General features: G+C 30.1%; 2 protein-coding genes across 2 annotated transcripts; one reads left to right on the top strand and one right to left on the bottom strand.

The window, feature by feature from the left end:
- Positions 1-286: 286 nt before the first annotated feature.
- On the top strand, positions 287-2,684 carry GstS4 (glutathione S-transferase S4). Its single transcript, XM_035863482.2, has 5 exons — positions 287-536; positions 764-902; positions 1,156-1,323; positions 1,430-1,572; positions 2,038-2,684. Exons 2-5 carry the CDS (start codon positions 770-772, stop codon positions 2,203-2,205), a joined length of 612 nt encoding a protein of 203 aa, XP_035719375.1. The 5' UTR covers positions 287-536; positions 764-769; the 3' UTR covers positions 2,206-2,684.
- Positions 2,187-5,249, bottom strand: LOC118440451 (uncharacterized). Its single transcript, XM_035863484.2, has 4 exons — positions 4,910-5,249; positions 4,073-4,289; positions 3,452-3,607; positions 2,187-2,608 (listed from the first exon to the last, which is right to left on the bottom strand). Exons 1-4 carry the CDS (start codon positions 5,077-5,079, stop codon positions 2,477-2,479), a joined length of 675 nt encoding a protein of 224 aa, XP_035719377.1. The 5' UTR covers positions 5,080-5,249; the 3' UTR covers positions 2,187-2,476.
- Between the last annotated feature and the right edge of the window lie 7,450 nt (positions 5,250-12,699).

Raw genomic sequence — 12,699 nt, 5'->3', positions numbered from 1 at the left:
AATATATATTTCATGTTTGACATCAAATATCATTATAATATTATAATATTATAATATTATAATATTTAACGTACGTACTTACGCACACACACATATTGATCGGTATAATCTATACAAAGAGATTAGATTATCGAACATAAGCGAAAGATAACAAAAGCGAAACAAAAAAGTTATGATTTTTTATAAATCATAAAATTTATAAATACAAAAACCAAATTGATTTATTTATTAAGAGGATAAAATTCGATGTCATTTCATCTTTATTGTAACAAACCGAAAAGTGAAAGTAAGCTAAAGATACCCCACCAAATGTGTCGACCGGTTTTCCTGTATAATCGTTTCACATATACGCAATACGAGCAAGATACTTGAAAAGCTAAAAGAAAGAGATGAAGAGAAGTTTGATTATTGGAGAGGGGGAACAAACATGTAATTCTTATGGTAGATCCTTATACATTGACGAACATACTTCAGTTAGTATCAATTGGATCTTCGATTGATTAGTGTCGTTCAATTTTATAGTGCAATTATTAATTGTTAGTAAAGTATTAATTAATTAAATAATAATAATAATAATAATAATAATAATAATAATAATAATAATAATAATACATTCATTACTCTGCTATATTACTTATTTATATATTTATTTACATACTTATATATATATATATATATATATATATATATAAATAATTCAGTACTAATAAAAATATTTTATTATTATTTATTTTTCTTCAATATAAAATTTTGTTTCCTTCAGGTGACAATGGTGCAGTACAAGTTATCATACTTCAATGTAATGGGTTTGGGTGAGCCAATAAGATTCTTGTTAAGCTACGGTGGCGCCGAATTTGAAGATATTCGTATTGATCGCGAAGAATGGTTAAAATTTAAATCAGGTATGTACATTTTATTTTATCGATTGTTTATTACGAAAATTATTTTTTTTCTTTTTTCTCTTCATTATTAATTTAATTTCTCTCCATCAATATTTTCTATTTATCATTAATTGTTCATTAAAAGATATTATTATGTTACTTGTTATTATTAATTGTTTCTATTTACTTTGATTAATTGTTTAACTATTTTATGACACCGCGTAAATTGATTTAATTTTATATTGTTCCTTTTTTTTTCTTTTTTTTTTTGCAGCAACTCCATTTGGGCAGATGCCAATTTTAGAATTCGATGGTAAAGTTTATTCTCAAACATTACCGATTTGCCAATATTTGGCGAAGAAATATAATTTAAATGGTAAAACGGATTTGGACGATTTACAGATCAATGCTATTGCTAATGCTCTTCACGATCTCAGAAAACGTAAGATCTGAAATATTTGAAATATCTCAATATAATGTGTTTTGATCGAAATTAAAAAGTTTTGTTTATTTAATTAATTTATTTATTGAATTATATTCATTTATAGAAGTAGCACTTTTCTATAGAAGCACTGATCCCAACGAGAAGGCTAAAAAAAAGGAAGAAGTTTTAACTACAATTTTACCATTTTATTTGAAAAAGTTAGAAGAACTGGTTCATAATAATGGTGGTTATTTGCATGGTGGTCAGGTATAAATTTAGATATTTTCTGTTATTTTATTGATTATGAATTTTTCTTTTCTTTTTTTATTTTAAATAAAATTCAGAGCATTGGGCCAAAAGATTTTAGGTTAGTTATAGAGAAAGTCCTTAGATGATTTTCAGATTTGTGGTTATGGTTATAGTTTTATAATTTGAAAAAAATTGGCCTAAAAAATATTGGAAAAAAATAATTGATTTTCAAAGTTATCTAGAAACTTTTGATTTACCTAGAAACTTTTAAAGTACCTAAGAAAAATATTCATTTAAAAGTAAGGACAATAATGAAGAAAAAAAATAAAATTTATTTTATTAATTTGACCACCGTAGTACACTACTTCTATTTCATTATTGTAATTTTTATTCTCATATCATTTGTTTTTTTAACAAACACTTCTTATTCATCATAATGCAAAATATAAAATATTAAACAAAAGTTTTTTTTCTTTTCTTTAGTTGAGCTATGCTGATTTGTTTTTCGTGGCCATTTCGGATTCAATTAACAATGCTTGTGAGTTAGATATTGGTAAGGATAATCCTAATTTGAAGTCTCTCAAGGAGAAGGTACTTGCAATTCCAAAAATTAAAGAATGGATTCAGAAGAGACCTAAATTGGATTTTTAATTATTCATAATCCGATATCACTTTCATGCACAAATCTTATTTTTTCTTTTGCAGTATTGTAAAAAATCTACAGTTACAGTAATTAAAACGTATTCAATGCAATCTGTGCTCAGTGAGTTTATTTTTTAGCCTAAAAATAAGAAATTAAACAACATCGTCGTATGAAGTTTCCTGTTGAACATGAAAAGTAAATAAATTATTTATTATTACTTAATATTGTTAATATGCGATGTCTCCTTGTGCTGTTTTTTTTTTTTCTAAACAAAATATTTTACAAAATACCTATGTACAATAAGAAAACAAAAAGGGATGTTGATAGAAACATCAGTGTGGCTGCAGTGGCAGCTAAGAAAACGTTTTTCTTCCGTGGTATTTTCGTTCCCATGTGAAAATCTTTTCTCGACTGCAACAAATTATTAAAAATAATATTATATTAGGATCTAAAAATTTGACAAAAGACCAAAAATATCTTATAATTATTGATATAATCTTTGATATAATAAATATCTATTAATTATCTTATATTCGAATGATCGATTTTTAATAATAAATGTTTAATACGTGTAGTTAATTAATTTGATATTTAAGAAAATTTACTTTTTTCTTTATTTTTCTGTTTATGCACTTTACTCTCATGAACGAGTAAATGATATCGTAAGATGTTATTGTGAATACAATGATTAATAAATACATGAAAGGATATCAATAATTGTTATAAACCTTTAACGGTCAGTAAGTCACGACCTATGGAATCGTACGTATCGTTAATACCGATAATGCGGGAAATTATAATTTATGAGTTGTATCTTCGATTATAAAAACAAGTTTAATAATATTACTAACCAATGAATCATATTTCCTAATAATTAAAAAATGTAAATTTTTTATATAAAGCACACATAATGTATATCATAATTTTTTCAATCTTTATAGAGCAAACTATGTAAAGTGATTGATTAAATATTGATCATTCGAATATTGTTTATTACTGCTGGACTTTAGATAATTTTGTTTTTTTGCATCTAAAATATTGAACGTATTTAATATTTTTTCCAAGTCATTCTTTTAATTCATTTTAAATATAATAAAAGTAAAAATAAAATTATCAAAAAACATTTGTGAAAATAACAAAAATGATTGACAAACAAATTAATATATGTGAATAAGTTATTTTTCAATTTTTTATAAAGACAATATTATTATAATATGTGTTCTATATGAGAGAAAAAAAAACATAAAAATTTACCGTAATTTGTAAAGTTTGCGTTTTACGAAGTAGATCATCCAATTTTTGACCCCTGTCTATCAATTTTTGAATGCCATCCATTAACATACGTCGTATTTCGACTAATTGGGTCTCCAATTTTGGTATAGTATTTGGTTCCTGTTGATTGTATTCATTCTAAAACGATTATAATTTCTATTAATTTATTACATATCTTTTTCTTTTTAATTGATGAAATGAGAAAAAATAAAGAACGTTAATTAATACATTAACATAATAATAATAATAATAATCATTATTATTATTTTGTTGTATTTAATTTGTCGTTACGCTTTATCATCTTTAATTATAAATATATTATTTAATAAAAATAATTAAATTATCTAATAATATGTTATGTATAATAATAATACATATATATGTATTTAATTATTTATATTAATTAATATGTTAATTAATACAAATAAATTAACAGTTAAAGAGATAATTTATATTAATGATTGTAACAAATTTTGAAATGATCATAAAAAAAAAAAAAAAAAAACATTTTTTGCAAATGTGTTAAGCCCTTAATACCTTTAATAGGATTCTTATATAATGAAATGTAATAAATTTCATAATAAATTAAGAAATAATACGTACAATAATTTGTTGAAGTGGTTTAGAAAGATCGGCGACAGCTAGATTAGTTAGATCCCTCGATAGATCGGCAAGTATCGGTAATTCTCTGTAAATATTTCTCAACCTGTCGAGAAAGATTTGAGAACAGGATTCTAATCGGGATGCTGCCGATGAAGATTCTGGTTTTGTTGTCAAGCAAGCATAATGCAATTCTCCGATCAGTAGATGCACCATATATCTAAAGACAATATATAAAATGAAAATTTTCTATGTGATATTTAGAAAGATAAAGGAAAAAAAAAAAACAAGGCTCGTTCATCTAACGATGGATTTCCATTAATCAGATTGCCCAAAAAATTTTCACGAATCAATAAACGCAGTAAATACATACATTATTCTATGTGCTAATAATATTTAAATGATAATTATGACAAATAGCCTAAATATATATAAATATATATATTCAGCGTTTGTTTGTTATTAATTGTTTTCTTTTTTTTTTTTTTTTACATATAAAATAGATCGATTTCTAAGAGAATATAAATGGATATATTAAATTTTTATCAATTTTGGAATTAGACTAAATTGCATTTATAATTTGTAATGTTGCATTCATTTATAAAATTCGATGAAAGAGAGAGAAAGGGAAAAGAGAGATAGATAGATAGATAGATAGATAGATAGATAGATAGATAGATAGATAGATAGATAGATAGATAGATAGATAGATAGATAGTAGATATATATAGAGCGAGAGAGAGAGAGAGAGAGAGAAAAGGCAAAAAAAATCCACTTTTTTGTTAGACAATAACGAGCACAAAAACGCACCGAAATCAGATCGAGGATTTCTGAGCTTACTTGCCCCGATCGAGGCTGGTCCTGTCGTTTTCAAGATTCTTAATATCCTGTATTGTAGTTAAAGCAATTTCACGACAATCGGCTTCGGGATCGACCAAATAATCTGCGACGATCTTGCAACCAGATTTCTCCCAGAATGCAACGACTGCATAATGAACGATTACCGACATTTTTATTATTTTACCGAAAGAGAAAAATGATTATATTTGTAAATGAAATTAATACGTTAATAAAACGAAAACCGTATAATTCGTGGCAGAAAGAGTTTATGATTATATTTTCGTGTTCGTCGACTGACGATCACTCGCGTACGGAATGATGAAGAAGAAATTTTGATAAATTCGATAAACACATTACGCATACCAAAGAAAAATGAACATGATTCTCTCCCTCTTTGTTTCACCGATATGCATATCCGTTCGTTGTCAGTGACCGCACTCTTTCTACAAAATACATGATACCGTCTCCCTAATTAAAAAAAAAAAAAAAAAAAATAAAAAGTCATTTTTCACGAGAAATAGAAAATTGAAAAAAAAAAAAAAAAGAAAAAAAAAATATATATATATATATACACGCACACACACAAATATACATATACATATACACATAATCGCATGATATATACAAGCCGATGGACTGTGCGTGCCTCATCAAAGTTGATAGGTCGGTTCATCGATGATGAAACGTTCCCTCGATGATAAATCCCATCCATCGACGAGAAATCAGAAGATATTAGAAAATACTTGCGAACGTTTGAAAAATGAAAGAGCTCGGTTCTTTTCTCCTGAAAGAAAATATTTCGGATAAATAATATAATATTATTTATTAATAACTTTAATATAATATCTTTATTATTAATATAATAGATAATATATCTTTTTGCATTAGAGTAATACGAAAAGAGCGTATTATCGATGTTGACTTTTTGAAGTACGAAAGAAAATTGCACGTAAACACTTTTTATGGTCATTACTAACAATGGTCATTTTTGTTGATATTAAACTATCGATGCACGTTAAAAGAAAATTTTATTCCAAGTCCAATTTAAAAGTCTTAAAAATTATATTGAAAATTTAACCTTATTTAAATATATTCATTTATATTTTCTTTATATTTAATGCGTGTTTTGATTTACGTAATATTTACATCCATGTAATATCGTTTAAATATTAGTTTTTTATAGTTATAATCCGTGTATTTTTCAAATTGTTTAAATAATTTTTAAATTATCAATATTATGATTTATTTAAGTTTAACTGGAGATAGAGAGAATTTCAATGATTACACTTCTCGAAACGTAAAATCGAGAATTGTTTCGATATTCGTTAAAGTCAATCTATCGTTCGTTTATTATCGATATTACGTATAGCCTATTAACTTTGAGATCAAAATTAAAATGAATATTTAATATTATGTTAAAATTATTTTATGTATTATGCCTATTACGAACAATTTAATATTAACGCGAATATATTATTGTTTAAATATTGATCTATTATATTCTGTATTCATTATATATTATTTATATAATTATAAAATTATCGAAAGTATAAATTATTTAAACATTGTTTTCGTGTCTTTGATATATATCTCTATAGCTATCGAATTTTAATGATTAATTTTATTAATTTAGGCTAATAGAGTATCCGTTTAGTTAGTTTTTAAATTCCTATGTTATATTTTTAATGTTTCTATATTTTCCTCATAATAGATCGAAAAATTACATGTTTCATGGTAGTGAGGAAGCCATTAGACAGGTGGCGTATCGCGCATGCGTCTGGGTCTTCTTGCCATTGGTGAATCGGTCATTTGTAATTATTTCGTTGTATCTGTCACAGCAGACCTTCGTCGTCTCATTTTTATTACAGGTTATTATTACATTCTTTTTTAACGTACATCTTTATTTTATATATCAATCGATTAAACAAAATGCGATTTCCATGCATGTATGTTCGCAAGTGTTGGCATCGTCTTGTTTAAAAGATATCCGCGAAAATAAAATCGGTGTTTTAGCTTCTCCGTTAGAGCTACCACACCATAATTATTTATCAGTTTTTCAAACATTATTTTTGCGATATCGATAATTTTCTTGTGTTTTAACGATGCTCTAATTCTAATAGTTCTTCCTTAATTAATCGTATTTCATTGTTTTTCGTCGTATGTACGATTTTCATATACATACAAATGTATATACAAACATATATATATATACACATACATATATATACATATATATATACACATATATATATACATACATATATATATATATATATATATATATATATATATATATATATATACATATAGATGTCTTTCTTTTAATACAAATATCGATAAATCCTGCATGCATGTAAATTCGCATATAATTAATTTTTTATTCTATTAATATCGATCTAATATTTTTCAGCATTCCAAGTAACATACAAATGAAGAAAACTACGTAATACAGTAGAAATAATATTTGAAATGCAATCATCCTCCATCACACATACACGTAAGTCAATCTGTTTTTAACTAAATACGATGATATAAATATACTCTTATAGAGTGTGTGAGAAAATGAGAGAAAAGGATAGTATTAAGATATAAATAATACCTCGAAAATAGAAACTAAATATATATAAATAGATAAGAGAGCTGGAGGAAGCAACGAAAGTTGAAGCAGCTCTGTACGATGTTGAAACAGCAGCCCGCATCATCAAATGGATCCAACCTAAAACATAAATTATAATTAATAAGAATATACTAATAATATAATTAAAAACATAATTAAAAAGAAATAACATAAATAAATATTTAGAAAACCTAATTAAAAACATAATTTAACAAGAAAAATATGAGAGAGAAGGAAGCTGCAAAAAGATAAAAAAATAGAAGCATCTCTACAAGATGCTGTGACAGCAACCCTTACAGATGCTCTCACCCACTCGAGATATATAAAGGATAATTCATGAGAGTAAATAAGAATAAAGAGAAAGAGAAAGAACAGCGGAAATAAAAGTGTTATACAAAAATTTCCTTTTTGTTTCTCTGAGAAATTATTGTACAATAGAATTCTGTTATATTTTTTCCTTTGAAGTATTATTAGCGATATAAAGTGGAAAAATATTAATGTTCAGTTGAAATTAGATTAAAAAGATATTGGAAAAGTAAAAAAATATGCAGCCATTCGCTCAGTAATACTTGCATTAAAGAATTTATAATTAGAGTATGCAAGTAATACCGACCCAGGTCTCACTACGTGGAAGTTGCTGCATGTGGAGACCCACGGACTGACGGTGACTCTACTCTAAAATCCGCGTTCCGCGATACCGGTCCGCGATACCTTTCCGCTTCAATGCACTGGCTTCTTAACTAACAGGGTATGCGTAGCTTTGCTACTACACACCTCTTACAGATAGCTCCACCATTTGCACCGTCTGCTTCAGACATAACGGATTATTAAGCACATTCGAATATCGTGCTTTCCGAATTTCGAACAATCAAAGCGCACTCCTTAGACTACTAATCGCGTCGCGACACCCACGTGTGTGTTATAATTACGTAGATTCTACTGTTAAGCCGAAATTCGCGAAGTACCCCCAACGAAATTTTGAAGAAATCAAACGAAGTCCACGGTAGGACCTTTAATCGCGCCCGAACACCCACGCGAGTGTTAGAAAAACGATGACTCTACTCTACAATTCGCGTTTTCGATTCGAACAATCAAACGTAATGTAATCGCGCCCGAGAACACCCACGCCTGTGCCCGCCGACACGCGCGCCAGTGTTCTTCCTATCCTTCCCGTATTCGCGTAGAAATCGATGATGAATCTTGCCATTCGATGTACCATCCGGTCGCTGATGAACCTATCCCTCGATGACCTATCCTGTAAAAGAAAAAGATAAAGAGGAAAAAAATAGAATAAAAACATATATAAAACAGAAAATAATATATATACACATATATAAAATACAAATAGAAAATATATATAAATAGATAAGAGACCGAGAAAAAGAAACGAAAAGAGAAGCAGCATGCATCATCCCAAGATTCCTACCAAAAGAAACTAAATCATAATTAATAGAAATATATTAAAAACATAATTAAAAGGAAATAACATATTAATAACACAATTGAAAACATAATTGAAAAAGAAAAATATGAGATATAAACGAGAGCCGGAGAAAGAAAAGAGAGCCCCAGAAAGAGAAGAATAGAGAGCCCCAAAAAGATAAGACAAGAGAAAAAGTTCTCTATGATGCTGAGACAGCAGCCCGCACAGAAGCCCTCGCCTACAGGCCCCTCCCGTAGGTCCCACCCGAGATATATAAAGGATAATTAATGAGAGTAAATAAGAATAAATAGAAATGACAGCGGACATAGAAGAAAGATAGAAAAATTTCATTTTCGTTTCTCCGAGAAATTATTGTACAATAGATTTCTGCTATATTTCTTCTTTTGAAGTATTATTAGCTATATAGAATGAAAATATGTTAATGATTAGTTGGAATTAGTTTGAAAAGATATTGGAAAAGTAATGCAATATGCAGCCATTCGTTCGATAATACTTGCATTTAAAAATTTACATTTAGACTTTGCAAGTATTAACGATCCAGGTCTCACCACGTGGAGGTTGCTGCATGTGGAGACCCACGAGCTAACGGTGACTCTACTTTACTCTAAAATCCGCGTACCGCGATACCGATCCCTCATGCCTTCCGCTTCGGATATCTTGGGCATGGGACAAAGCTAACAGGAAGTATCTAGCCTTAGCTACAGGGACTCCACTTACAGAAAGCTTAACCGTTCGACACCCTCCGCCTCAGGCATAACGGATTATTAAGCACATCTGAATTCGTGCATCCGAATTTCGAACAATCAAAGCGCATTAATCGCGTTCACGAAACTCACGTGTGTTATAATTACGTAGATTCTACTGTTCTATCCAAATTCGCGAAGTAATTTAATCGATATGTCGAAGAAATAAAACGAAGTCCCCGGTAGGACTTTCAATCGCGCAAGCGAACTCTTACGTGAGTGTTAGAATAACGGTGACTCTAAGTTGAAATCCGAAGCGCACGCCGAATTTCAACACTAAAACGAAGTCCATGATAGGACTTTTAATCGCGCCCGGACACCCACGCAAGTGTTCGAAAATCGGTGACTCTACTCTAAATAAACTAATCGAATATTCGAGCAAACAAAACGAAGTCCCCGGTAGGACTTTTAGTCGCGCACGCGAACACTCACGTGAGTGTTAGAATAACGGTGACTCTAAGTTGAAATCCAAAGTGACATATGCTAACCGGTATTTAGACTTCCATGATATTTGTCGGGATTTCCGCCCCGCTACCAAACATTAGGATTGTCATAACATCAGCCAGCTATGTACAGCACTACAAGGTAAACCGTTCGCGCACCCCGAATTTCAACACTAAAACGAAGTCCATGATAGGACTTTTAATCGCGCCCGGACACCCACGCAAGTGTTCGGAAAAAGGTGACTCTACTCTAAAAAAACGCGTTCGCGTGGTAATCTAATCGAATATTCGAGCAAATTTAAACGAAATCCCCGGTAGGACTTTTATGTCGCGCTCGCGTTCAATCACGTGAGTATAAGAAAAACGGTGACTCTACTCTATATTCGCGTTTTCGATTCGAACTATCAAACGAAGTTTAATCGCGCCCGAGAACACCCACGCTTGTGCACGCCGACACGCGCGCCAGTGTTCTTCCTATCCTTCCCGTAACCGCGTAAAAATCGATGATGAATCGTGCCAGGCGATGACGCATTCGACCAGAGATGAACCTATACCTTGATGATCTATCCTGAAAAAGAAAAAAAGAAAATGAATAAACGAAAGATAAGAAAATAGAAGTAGCTCTGCACGCTGCTAAAACAACAGTCCGCTTCATCTCATGGGTCCTACCTAATGCTTAAAAATTAAAATTGATTAGAATATATTAATAACAAATCTAAAAACATAAAAACATAATTAAAAAAAATAACATAAATAAATATTAAAAAGACATAATTAAAAAGAAATAACATAATAAAAATCTGAAAAGACATAATGAAAAGAAATAACATATTAATAACATAATTAAAAACATGATTAAAGAAAAAAAATATGAGTAATAAAAGAGAGCTGCTGAAAGATAAGAAAATAGAAGTAGCTCTGCATGCTGCTGAAACAACAATCCGCTTCATCTAATGGTTCCTACCTAAAACCTGTAAATCATAATTAATAAGAATATATTAAAAACATAATTAAAACCATAAAAACATAATTAAAAAGAAATAATATAATAATAATCTGAAAAGACATAATGAAAAGAAATAACATATTAATAACATAATTAGATACATAATTAAATAAGAAAAATATTAGATAGAAAAGAAAGCTGCAGAATGATAAGAAAATAGACACAGCTCTACACGATGCTAAGAAATCAACCCGCACAGAGGCCCACACCCATGTCCCCATCCCATGGGTCCCACCCGAGACTAATAAATCATAATTAATAATAGTAAATAACAATGCAAAATATGAAATAGAAAAGAGAGCCCCAAAAAGAGAAGATAAAAGAAACAGTTCTATATGATGCAGCCCGCACAGAAGCCCTCGCCCACAGGCCCCACCAGTGGGTCCCACCCGAGACTTATAAAGGATAATTAATTATAATAAATAAGAAAAATAGAAGTGACAGCGGACATTAAAGTAGAAAAATTTCCTTTTCGTTTCTCTGAGAAATTATTGTACAATAGAATTCTGCCATATTTCTTCTTTTGAAGTATTATTAGCGACATAAAATGAAAATATGTTAATGATTAGTTGGAATTAGATTAAAAAGATATTGGAAAAGTAAAAAAATATGCAGCCATTCGCTCAGTAATACTTGCGTTAAAGAATTTATAATTAGAGTATGCAAGTAATACCGACCCAGGTCTCACTACGTGGAAGTTGCTGCTTGTGGAGACCCACGGACTGACGGTGACTCTACTCTAAAATCCGCGTTCCGCGATACCGGTCCGCGATACCTTTCCGCTTCAATGCACTGGCTTCTTAACTAACAGGGTATGCGTAGCTTTGCTACTACACACCTCTTACAGATAGCTCCACCATTTGCACCGTCTGCTTCAGACATAACGGATTATTAAGCACATTCGAATATCGTGCTTTCCGAATTTCGAACAATCAAAGCGCACTCCTTAGACTACTAATCGCGTCGCGACACTCACGTGTGTGTTATAGTTACGTAGATTCTACTGTTAAGCCGAAATTCGCGAAGTACCCCCAACGAAATTTTGAAGAAATCAAACGAAGTCCACGGTAGGACCTTTAATCGCGCCCGAACACCCACGCGAGTGTTAGAAAAACGATGACTCTACTCTACAATTCGCGTTTTCGATTCGAACAATCAAACGAAGTTTAATCGCGCCCGAGAACACCAACGCCTGTGCCCGCCGACACGCGCGCTAATGTTCTTCCTATCCTTCCCGTATTCGCGTGAAAAAATCGATGATGAATCCTGCCATGCGATGTACCATCCGATCGCTGATGAACCTATCCCTCGATGACCTATCCTGTAAAAGAAAAAGATAAAGAGGAAAAAAATAGAATAAAAACATATATAAAACAGAAAATAATATATATACACATATATAAAATACAAATAGAAAATATATATAAATAGATAAGAGACCGAGAAAAAGAAACGAAAAGAGAAGCAGCATGCATCATCCCAAGATTCCTACCAAAAGCAACTAAATCATAATTAATAGAAATATATTAAAAACATA

Source organism: Vespa mandarinia, chromosome 7, assembly GCF_050613455.1.
Source record: "Vespa mandarinia isolate Hongniang chromosome 7, ASM5061345v1, whole genome shotgun sequence".
NCBI classification, from domain to species: domain Eukaryota; kingdom Metazoa; phylum Arthropoda; class Insecta; order Hymenoptera; family Vespidae; genus Vespa; species Vespa mandarinia.
The sequence above is the reverse complement of the archived record's forward strand: the minus strand, read 5'-3'. Positions and strand labels throughout refer to the sequence as shown.